Genomic DNA, 11,474 nt, shown 5'->3' on the forward strand with positions numbered 1-11,474 from the left:
CAGCCGAATCAAGGGGACACCAAGGCATAATCTAGACCCACTCCAAATAAGTCTCCCACACTAGCACCCGCACGGCAGATAACATTCACTCCCGTCCCCGTGCCCTGGTCTGGGCTGCTTGAAAGGGGACCCGGGGCAGGGGCAGCAGAGAGCCCCGCACAGAGGTGGTTGGAGGGACCCTGAGGTTTGTGGTGCAAGCGGGTGTGGCCGTGGGGGGAGGAGGCCCAATCCTAGCAGGGGTCAGACATGGACCTGCAGAGGAGGAAGTTACTTAGAAGCCGCAGCAGCTTTTTTCTTCTTCTTTTATTTTTATTTTTTTGTAAAATTATGTGCTTTATATATATATATATATATATATATATATAAGTTATGTATATACACACCTTGTAGTCCCTCTTCATTACCTCCTTAACCCACCAATAGAAAGTCCAGCACTGTTATAATAGTGGCACCCCAGAATGGCGCTCCCACGCAGGGTCTCGAGGCATCGTCTCCCTGCAGCCCCGTCTCAGCCCAGGCCCTCGGCGCGGGGTCTCACACTCGGGTCATTCGCTGTCCCCTGCGCAGGAGGACCCACCACGGTGGACACTGCTGCTGTCCTCGTCGCTGTGCCCCCTCGGGTGGTCTCCACCTCCGCTTCGCTGCCGCTGCCCATTCCCTTCCCCGGTCCTGACAGCTCCTGTGCCAGGTGTCCCTCTCCCAGGCGGGTCTGGCAGCATCCTCACCGTCCTCTGCTACCAATTTCTAGTAGTAGCACTGAAGTTTACTCAAAGCCATTTTAACACAGTCTACCACCTCGAGGTTCATGTGCCCGTACTTCAGGAGGTGCCTGGACTTCCACCAGCAGCAGGATGAGCCCCTTGGCTTACAAGGGTGTGGGGGACAAGGGGGAGTGACCCGTGCTGCCTGGCGGAGGCTGCTCTGGGAGGACAGGGCCAGCGCCCAGGCTGCGTCCAGAGGGAGATGAAGCCCTGCAGGGAGCTGCTCGGTGGCATGTCTGGGGGGCTTTAACCTTCTGAGGCACCAAGCGCTCTCTTCCCCATCAGCGCTGGATTTAGGTTTAAGCTACTTAAGCTACAGTTTAGGGCAGGGGTGGGCAAAATGCAACCTGGGGGCTGGATGCAGCCCTCCAGGCCATTCTATCTGGCCGGGGGCCCCTAAAAAATTTTTAAAATTAATATTAATCTGCCCTGAGCTGCCTGTCATGCAGCCCTCGATGGCTTGCTGAAACTCAGGAAGCGGCCTTCTGCCCAAAATAATTGCCTGCCCCTGGTTTAGGGCCTCTCAATATGAGGGGCCTCTAAATAAAAAAACCCAGCAAAACTGGACATTTTAATTCTGGCAAAAATATACATATATATGGCTCCACGCTTATTATTCATACTGAGTTCATAAATTTGTGCAGAAATAACAATTATTCATCTTAAAATTTCATGAAAATCCTTTTTTGTGGATTTCATGGATTCTTTTTGTTGTATGGAGTTTCTTAAAATGGGCATAGCTTAGGGCCTCAACATGTCATAATCTGGCATTGCCCCCACACACCCAACAGACCTGAGCAGCAGCCCCCCACCTGCAAAATTCTCCCACAAGGAGATTTCCAAAGTGGCAAAAGCTTCTTTCCAAAATGAAAAGAACTCCCCATCACCATAATTTCCCATTTCAAATCCACATCGAGACCCATCCCTCTTCGACCGAGAACAGAAACCTTCAGGGGACAAGTAGCTGATGCTACCAGGCCTGCTAGGCTGTTTGCAGGCTGCCTGCCTTGGGTGTCTGTGCAGTTCTCGGTGTTATCCCCTCACCCCGGTACAAGGGACAGTGCTAATATGGGTGCAAGTGCCCACGTGGCTGCAGCTCCCCAGAGCAGCCTGCACTCAATTCAGGGATACCCAGAGAGGTGGGGCAATCTCCATCGTTGAAGCTTTTAAAGGCCTGGCCACACAAACCCTTGGCTGGGTAAATGCAGCTCCTTGGCACTTCTCCCGTGTTTCCAAACTCAGGGTAGGGCACAGCAGAAAAGGACAGAGAGCTTCCTCCATCACGGCAGGTGTCTGAAGGGCCAGCAGGTAGCAGGGAGTGAGGCTGGAAGTAGTCAGAAAGAGACATGAGTGAGGAGAAACCAGGCCGACTTCCCCATGGAGGGCCCCATCCGCCGGCCTGGGCATGGCATTTCCCTGCCAGGAGAGGACAGGAGGAGCAGGAGGCCACGTGGGGCCCCGGGCATTCTGGGCACGGCGCTGGGCAGGCGGCAGGCCTGGGACCTGGAGGTGGCAGGACAGGGACACCGCTCTCGGGCACACACGGAGGTGCCCGGCCCAGGCTGCTCATGGGGAAGGCGGTGGCACCGGGGGCAGGAGCTCCCCGCGCGGGGGGCAGCGCTGAGCCCCATGGGCTACATCCTGCACCAAGCACCGGGGCTGCCCTGCTGCCGGCCCAGCGCCCGGCTCCAAGGGCCCGGGATGGCCCCCGGCTCTTCTGGTGCCTCTGCCCTGCAGCCTCGGCCTGGACCGGGCACCGAGCGCGTCTCAGCCAGAGCAGCCGTGTCCAGGGGACGGAGGACGGACAAGGCAGCCGGTGCCCCCAGGGGTTGCCACAGGAGGCACCGGGCAGTGCAGCCTGGACAGAGGTGGGCACGGCTGGGTGCCGGGGGCATTGCTGCTGAGCTGGGGGCAGGGAGGCAGGGGTTAGGCAGGGGCGGGGATGCCGGCTGAGGGCCCTGGGGCTGTGCCAGGCAGCGATGTAGTGCCCACCCTGCTGGCACTAGGCCGGGCTCTGCTGGGGGGTCCCCAGGACTGGCAACTGCTGTCTGAGTACCAGGCAGGGGTAGGAGGAGCTTGAGGCTGGGGCCGTCCTCCTCCTGGGGACAGCATCAGTCCCCTCTACTCCGAACTGGTCTGGACGCAGGGACAGCAGTGCCCCGGGTGACACGAGTGCATGGCGGGGACTGTTGCATCCAGTGATGCTGTACTGGGACTTGTACCAGGTACAGATACACGGGTTTCCTAAATGAGAAGCAAGTTTATTGAACCCTGTCACATACAACACTAAGGGGAAAATGAAGCATTTTCAGCAGTTGCACTTTTAGACCTGTAATTAGTCAAAAGCAAAAAACAAACGCTCCCCACCCCAAGGTTGAACGGAGGCGACGTCACTGGACGGGCAGTCTGTGAGGGTTTGTCCGAGGTTCCCGACTCCTTCGTCTGAGTTCTGGATCTTGGACCAGTGACCGCATCGCTCAGGACTAGGTACAGAAGGGTCCGTGCCCTAATCTTTCTTACATACCAGCTTGCATTTCTTAATACAGAAAATCAACTTAAGCCTTTCTCCTAGTCCAGATTAATAATTTTGCTTGCCTTTGCCAAATATGGCGACCTTCAACTGGGATCCTCTATTCTGAGGTGATGTTTGCATTCTTAGGTGGGGGTAGGGTTGCTCTTTTGTCCAGGCTATATTTATTCAATTTAGTAAGCCAACTTCCCAATGTGTTTTCAGGCAGGGACAGTATTTTTCCACCAGCTCCTTTCACTACATGCTTGTCTCGACCACAATTCAAGCTAAGCACAAAGCTTAAGCTAAGCACCAAGTTCAAAACCCGGCCTGGAGGCCCCTGGCTAATAGCACACCACCAGTCCCAGTGGGGGTGTGGAGACGCAGAGCGGGACTCGAGCCAGCTTCCCCAGGGGGATCTGCCGAGGGGCAGCAGAGACCACCCACCTGCTCCTGTGGCTCTGCCCACACACAAGGTAAAGCAGCTGTGCCAAGAGCTGGCAGAGCTCAGTCTGATGGCGAGGGAGGCAGCATTGTACAGACACCTGACTAAACATCAGGGGACCCCGGCAGCCCCTTTGGACCAGTTCATGTGCTGCATCGGGCATGAACAGCAGTGCCCCCGGCAGCGGGGGGGTGGGGGCACGGCTGCGCTGGCAGCGGGGGAGTGTCGGGAGCTTGGCTGCTGCCAGTGGGGAGCTCCCACAGATGCTGCTGCTGCTGGGGGGGGGCGAGCACCCACCAGGGGCCACCGACCACCTGCAGCCACCGCCAGCACTGTCGGCAGCAGGCAGCGGTGGTCACAGACCGCCCCAAGGTGCCGCCGGCAGTTGGGGGTGCACTGCCACGCTCAGGGGGTGCACATGCACCCACATGCACGCATAAATGTTGCCACTGCCATGCGGGGCCCTGCTCCTGGGGCCAATCCTGTGTAAAGCCTCCCCCGGGTGCCAGGGCCAGTGGCAGCAGGACGACCCCCTTGGCCCAACAGTGGAGCCGTGCCCTGCCTGGGTGGGCGAGCAGGAGCAGGGGCAGGAGCAGGAGCAGGAGCAGGGGCCAGGCCGGGCACCGGGGTGGATGCAGCACAGGCTTTCAAGGAGGGGCAGGAATTGCGGGGGCAGGCAGCAAGGCTTGTTGGGAGCTCCCCCCGATGGGGCTGGGCTGGGTTTGCTGCAAATGGGAAATGGGGGGTGGTAGTGGGGGATGCTTGGGCATTAGCCCTGCCAGTGCAGAGCCTGCTTCCCCGGGATGTTGGCACCCACAGTGCTGATGGCTGAACAAGTCCCGGGGGCCACGGGGCAACCTCATGGGGCTCTTGGGGAGCGAGGGCAGGACTGACCCTGGGGGTTCAGACACAGACAGTGCGGAGGAGGGAAGGTCGGTTTCGAGGCTGCAGCTGCCCCCCGGACAGCGGTGTGGTGTCTTGCCCATGTCTGCGGGCCCTGAGCCCAGCCGGTTACTGCCCTGCAGCCTGGGGGCCGTGGGCTGTCGCCCGCGCCGGCCAGGGGAGGAGGCAGCGATGGGGTGGCACTTCTCCAGGGCGCCCGTGCCGCTTTAGGAACTGGTCTCCGACACGCGGAGTTGGACCCTGCAGCCCACCGGCTGCTTCTCCTCTGCGCTGCAGCCTCCCCTCGTCCTTCCCTCCCGGAGCGGAGCAGGGCTGGGGTGGGCTGGGCCCTGCTCAGTCCTGTTTCGGCTGCTTGCCAGCCATGATGTGCACCGCCACGGTCCCGGTGATCAGCGCCCCCAGCACCACCAGCAGGACGAGCCCCTTGGCCCGGCAGTAGGACAGCGATGAGGCCTGGGCAGACATGTATGCTGGGACAAGAGCAAGGCAGAGGGTCAGAGCCAGGGGGGAGTGACTGGTGCTGCCCCGCGCTGTTTGCCCTGTTTGCCACTTTTATCCGTGTTTATCCCCCAGCTCTGGGCACCGCACTTCAGGAGGGACGTGGCCGGGGGCAGCAGGGCAGGCCCGACGAGGGGCTACAGGACCTGAACCTGTTCAGCCGCCACAAACAAAGGCTGAGGGGGGACCTGGTGGCTGTCTGTAAACTTACTGGGGGGGACCAGCGGGGAATGGGAGAGACCTTTTTCGCCCGAGCAGGTCCCCGACTAACAAGGAATAATGGCCAAAGATTGTTAGACAGTCGCTTCAGACTACACATGAGCAGGCACCGCTTCAGTCAAGGGAAGTGGTGCTGGCTCCTACCCTGGGGGTCTGTAAGAGGAGGCTTGATGCCTACCTAGCCGGGGTCATTGGAGGCCGTTTTCTCAGGGCAGGGGTCGGACTCGGAGATCTGCAAGCTCGCTCCCGACCCCCCCTCTATGCATGTGTGCCTTCAGCTGTGTAGGACCCCGCGTCCTCCGGCCTCAGGGCCGCGATGAGCAGCGGGAGGCGGTCGGGGGGGACACGCAGGCGGCCCCTGTAGCGCCTGTCTGTGACAAGGGCACTCGGGCGTCTCCCGGGAGCACCGCTCCCAGCCTGTCCTTGCCGATCCTCCAGGCAGCGTTACCTCACGGCTCCCGGCCGGGATCCCGAGACCAACCGTGACCGTGCCCCGGGCTCCCGACCCGCTCCGCGGGGCCGCGCGGCACCCGGCCGGGAACAGCGCGGGGGGAGTCGGCGCCCCGGGACACGGGCATTGCCCCCCCCCCGCCCCGCCCCGCCCCCCCCGCCGCTGCGGGGCTCGCCCTGCCGGAGTCGTGGCCCCCCCCCCCCCGCCGCAGCGCCCGGAGCGGCGCGGGGCCCGGATCCCGGCCACGGCCTGCCCGGCGGCTGCGGGGCGGCGGCGGCGGCGCCGGGGACGCTGCTCTCGGCTCCTGTCGGGCAGCCCGGAGCCGCCTCCCTCCCCGGCGGCTCCCACCGGGCGGCCCGAGGCCGGAGCCCCGGCCCAGCAGTGTGCCAGGTCCCGGAGGAGCCGGGGCGGGATGGAGGCCGGGGCAGCTAGAGCATCCTCGGGGTCGCTCGGCCCCTTCCCCTGGTTTCATTCAGGCCAGGCTCACGAACCAGCTCCGCAGGACCCAGGAAGATGCTAAACATCCCTGTCCCCCCTCACGTGTCTGGTGCAAAGGGGGCACTTACCTTCGGAGTTGCACAGCGGTTCGGCATCGATGCTGGCCACGGCCCAGCTGACGGGATTGCTGACTTTGCAGTGATAGAAGGTGTCGCTGCCGCTTTTAGTGATCTCCAGCTGCAGATCGGGTACATCCTCTGGGAGCTGATGGTCCTCTGGGGCTGGATTTGAAGATACACCCCGAGACCAGCTGTAGGTGACCCAGGCATCTCTGGGCACCGAGCAGTTCAGGGTAATGTAGCAGCGTCCATGCTCCTGGGTAGTAGATGCCTTGATCTTGGGCTGCCGGACACGGTCTGGAAGCAAAAGTCCCAGTGAGAGGGGCTGGGTGCCCCGGGGGTGAACACGGGGGGGAGGCGGCACCCCCAAACTCACCAAGCACAACCAGCTGAAAATTACTGGTGATTGCAGAGCCATCCCCCAGCTTCAGGTCCATGGTGTAGAGGCCGCTTTCTTTCTCCGTGACGGAGTTAATCTGCAGCGAGAGATTCCCAGGGTGGAAAGAGACTCTGTCACCAAAGGGCAGTAATGTATTGGGCAAGGTGCTGTTCTCTTTGTGCCTGAGGATCCAGTAGGGCTCTAAAGGCAGTTTCACGTTCCAGTTGACTTCCACCCAGGACGGCGGCCGTGTCTCGGGCTGCAGCTGAACCGTGTCCCCAACAGCAGCCACCACTTTTACTTCTTGACAACCTGGGGGTGCAGAAGGGCAAGGGGGAGAGAAGGGTTCGCAGACTCCTCAGCTCCTTTGGGAAAAACTGGCTGCCGCACACTTCTCTCCAGTGCAAAGGGCACTTAGAGGCAAGCCGTGTCTTGCCTTTTCTACAGAACAAGTAGAAACGAAGCATCGCCCTGGATGCTCCTGCCGCTTTATGATAACCCTCGTCCTAGCCCAGGGCTGCCCTCTGCAAAGCAGGGCACAAACACAGCTCCCACAGACAGTCTCTGCTCCCAAGACCCCCCTCTCCCGTGCCTGAGCTCGCCCCAGGCTGCACCCGGGGCAAGAGCAGCCCCTTGTCACTCACCTCCAGCTTGGAGGAGCAGAAGGAGGGAGAGCAGGAGGGGGCCGAGAGCCCCCTTCATCCCGGCTGGGCTGCGCAGGACAGGCGAGTGCAGACCAGGCGGTGCAGAGCAAGACTATATGGCCCGGCTGAAGAAATCAGATTGAGAAATGATGAACAAAGAGGAAGCAGGCTGACGTCCCCCTTGAGTGCTCAATCCTGCAGGTCCTGAGCACCCCACGAGTGCAAGCAATGCTGCATAAAAAGGGGAAAGTTGGCTCGAGCGGGGCTGGGCTGCGGCTCCATAGCCCAGCAGCAGAGGACGTGTGAGAAGAGGCCCAGGGCAGTGTGACGGGATGCTGGGTCTCCCTTCCAGCACCCTCAGGCCCTGACGGTGCTGGGGCTTGGCCAAACCCTGATTCAGCAGTGCCACGTGCAGCGTGGAAACTCCCCCCCAGAACCCAGCCCGCTGCCACTTCCTCCTGCCTCTTTCGTGGTTGCACAAAGGGGGAACTGGCAGAGAAGTGCAGTGACAGAGTGAAACCTTGTGGAGCAGATTTCTTTATTGGAGATTCACTGCCCAGGAATAAGGAAGGGGGCAGGTTGGGCGATGGGAGCGGTTAACGGAGGGCAGGGGGGTTAATACTGCCATCCCCAGGCAGCTCAGCCAGGGTCCATGGGGCTGCCCACCCTTCCCCTCTCCCTCGCTCCGCTCCATGCTGGGACAGGAGCCAGCCTCAGCCCCGGCATAGCCAAGAGCTTCCTGCGCTGAGCTGGTGCAGTACAGGCTATTCCTGTTGTTACCTGCATGACGGCCCCCGGGCCAGGTCGGCCAGTGCCAGGGGGGCACTGATCACACCCGATGCATGAGACATACAAGGATCCAGGGGCTGATCTTACGTCATAGTGCCACTGCTCGTGCCTGCCAGTACAGTGAGGATGAGATGCGTACCAGCCACGAGATGTCCAAATTCCCCCCATCCAGGCCCACTGCTGGCAACACTTCTACTAATGCAGCCCAGTATGGCATTAGCTGTCTTGGCACATAGGGCACACCGCCGGCTCATATCCATCTTCTTGTCCCCAGGTCCTTTTCTGCATAGCTGGTGCCCAGCTAGTTGGCCCCTGTGGCAGAAATGCCGCCATCTATGTCCCTCCCCAGGAATCTGGCCCTGCCAGCTTGAGACACTGGGGACGAATTCCTGAGGGAGCGGGCATTTTCCTTCCTGCCTCCATGACAAAAGCCTGGTGCCGAGGCTGTGGTCCCTCTGGTCGCCTGAGTGGGGAGGAGGGAAAAGCCCCTGCTCACCTGCCCAGTTCACCAGTGATGCTTTTCAAATTGGTTGGCTAGTTGCCAACACTGCTGGCTCCTATGAGACTGGGCTGCTGAGGTCAGACAGGCGATGTAAGGGCCTGGCCCAAGAAGAAGGGGACGAGAAGCCATTTTTCCAGCATGGCACAAGCCTCAGGACACCGAGAGAGAGTCAGATCCATCTGAAACGCTCTCTGTGGAAATCTCCGAGCCAGATCACTACCATATTCTGCACGATACCTGTAAGTGTTTCTAGAGAGCTAGTCAGCTCCCAGTGAGGCATTTGCGCATCAAAAGGCTACCTCAGGCACGCTGTTTTGCTTAATGGTCATCCCTGATAGTGCTCTACCTCTTTCCCTGTTCTACCTCACCCTGTCAGGAGCAATACAGCTCTCCTTTGTGACCGGTGTAGGAGACTTATTGCAGGGTGGGTCTAAATTATGCCTAAGAGGCCCCTTAGGTCTGCGGACTAAGAGGGACTTTCCTTTTTGGCCCCTGACTTGGGGAAGTGCCCCAAGTGCCTGTACTGGGTCGAGTGCCCGTAGGACTATTAGGCCTGTGTTTCCCCGAGTACACAGGACCGAGTCAGTCCCTTCTCGGGGTGATGGCAGCACGTTACCCCCGGACTCTGTGGTGGGGCTCGAGAGCAGGTCTGCCCGGGCTTAGGTGCCCCTGGAGAGACACGTGGAGTCCAGACGTGGACGGGCGCAGTGAGGTGGGAGGCTCAATGCGGGAGCACCTCCTACTGGCCCGCCAGACCCCCGCCTGTACCGAAGCATGGGATTGCTCCGTCCTAAGTGCAGGACTTTGCACTTGTCCTTGCTGAACCTCATGGGACTCCTCTTGACCCAGTCCTCCAATGTGTCTAGGTCACTCTGAATCCTAGCCCTGCCCTCCAGTGTATCTACTACTCCCCCCCAGCTTGGTGTCATCTGCAAACCCGGTGAGGGTGCGCTGCATCCAATCCTCCTGGCCAATGATGAAGACATTGAACAAAACCAGCCCCAGACTGCCTGGGGCACGGATCTTGATACATAGAATCATACAAGTCGGGTGGGAAGGACCTTGTAGATCTTCAAGTCCGACCCCCCACCCCGGGCGGGAGAAAAGTGTGGACTCAAATGACTCCAGCCAGGTAGGCATCAAGCCTCTTCTTAAAAACCCCCAGGATAGGGGCCAGCACCACTTCCCTGGGAAGTTGGTTCCAGCTCCTAGCCGCCCTGACTGTGAAGTAGTTCTTGCAGCTGTCTAATCTAAACCTACTCTCTAATAATTTGTGTCCGTTGTTCCTTGTCATGCCAGGGGGACGCTAGGGGAAACAGTGCCTCCCCTAAACCCTTCTGGTCCCCCCCAGTGAGTTTATAGACAGTCACCAGGCCCCCGCTCAGCCTTCTCTTGTGAAGGCTGAACAAGTTTAGGTCCCGCAGTCTTTCAATGTAGGGTCTGCCCTGCAGTCCCCAGATCATGCCAGTGGCCTCCTCTGGACCCTCTCCATGCTGTCCACATCCCTCCTGGAGTGCGGCGCCCAGAACTGGACGCAGTACTCCAGCTGCGGCCTGACCAGTGTTGCATAGAGGGGGAGGATCACCTCCCTGGCTCTACTTGAGATGCACCTGTGGATGCATGACAGGGTCCTATTAGTCCTGCCAACCGAGACCTCGCATTGTCGGCCCATGTTCAGATCCTTTCTGCCTCCGTGCTCTCAAGAAGTGAGTTTCCCAGCTTATAAGTGTGCTGCTGGTTACTACTGCCCAGGTGCAGCACCCTGCACTTGCCAGTATTGAAACGCATCCTGTTTATGTCAACCCACTCCTGTAACCTATCCAGATTTTGCTGCAGTCTTTCCCTCCCTACTAGCGTGCTCACCTCACCCCAAATTTTGGTATCATCAGCAAATTTAAACAGGTTGCATTGCACCCCGTCGTCCAAATTGCTGATGAAGGAATTGAACAGCGCAGGCCCAAGAACCGAGCCCTGGGGGACTCCGCTGCCCACTTCTCCCCAGGTTGAAAATGACCCGTCCACCACCACCCTCTGGGTGAGACCCTTCAGCCAATCTGCCATCCATCTGGCTGGGTAGGCATCAATGCCACAGTTGCCTAGTGTTTTAATGAGCATGGGGTGGGAGACGGTGTCAAAGGCCTTACTGAAGTCTAGAAAGACTACGTCCACGGCGACATCTGCATCCATTGCCTTTGTGACCTGATCATAAAAGGCAATCAGGTTGGTCTGACATGACCTGCCCCTAATGAAACCGTGCCGGTTGCCCTTGAGCATCATCCCTGAAGCCGTACCACCCCTGATACCGGCTGCTTCTCTTTGCTTATGTCGACCACAGTTCGAGCTAAGCACACTGCTTAAGCTAAACACAAAAGTCAAGACCCAGGCTTGAAGGCCTCTGGGTCCCAACACAGCACCCTAGGGGGTGCTTCCTCCTGGGTCCGAGGCTGTGTACAGCCTGCCCCTGGGGCCAGGGCCGGTCTCTGCAGGAGCAGCAGCCCCAGCCCCCGGGCCCAGCAGTGGGGCAGTGCCCTGCCTGGATGCAGGAGCAGGGCCCAGGCCGGGCACCTGGGAGGGCACATCCCCAGGGCAGGTGTCCGAGGAGGGACAGAAGGGCAGGGGCAGGTGCCAAGACTAACCAGGAGCTCCCTTCTGCCGGGGCTGGGCTGGGCTCACAGCAAAGGGGGAATAGTGTGGGGCGACCTCGGGTACTAGCCCTGCCAGCGGAGACCCTGGCACACAGGGGCATTGGCACAGGGAAGGCTCAAGTTTCCCCTGCTTTACGCAGGGTTGCTTCCACTCGTGGGGTGCTCAGCACAT

The 11,474-nt window shown here is 59.8% G+C and overlaps 1 protein-coding gene across 1 annotated transcript; it reads right to left on the bottom strand.

Annotated features, from left to right (window-relative positions):
* Nucleotides 1-2,985: 2,985 nt before the first annotated feature.
* LOC149861115 (natural killer cell receptor 2B4-like) lies at nt 2,986-11,473 on the bottom strand. The gene is made up of 4 exons (XM_090055983.1): nt 7,367-11,473; nt 6,720-7,034; nt 6,353-6,640; nt 2,986-5,088 (listed from the first exon to the last, which is right to left on the bottom strand). The coding sequence occupies exons 1-4, from the start codon at nt 7,422-7,424 to the stop codon at nt 4,952-4,954; spliced, it is 798 nt and encodes a 265-aa protein (XP_089912109.1). The 5' UTR covers nt 7,425-11,473; the 3' UTR covers nt 2,986-4,951.
* Between the last annotated feature and the right edge of the window lies 1 nt (nt 11,474).

The sequence above is a fragment of the Crocodylus siamensis genome, chromosome 6, assembly GCF_052110815.1.
Source record: "Crocodylus siamensis isolate JL-2025a chromosome 6, ASM5211081v1, whole genome shotgun sequence".
Taxonomy (NCBI): Eukaryota; Metazoa; Chordata; order Crocodylia; family Crocodylidae; genus Crocodylus; species Crocodylus siamensis.

Coding starts and splice junctions, on each gene's coding strand:
- LOC149861115 (XM_090055983.1), bottom strand. CDS start 7,424: ATGAAGGGGGCTCTCGGCCCCCTCCTGCTCTCCCTCCTTCTGCTCCTC. Junction 6,641..6,719: donor TTTTCAGCTGGTTGTGCTTG/GTGAGTTTGGGG, acceptor TTTTGCTTCCAG/ACCGTGTCCGGCAGCCCAAG. Junction 5,089..6,352: donor ACCGCTGTGCAACTCCGAAG/GTAAGTGCCCCC, acceptor CTCTTGTCCCAG/CATACATGTCTGCCCAGGCC.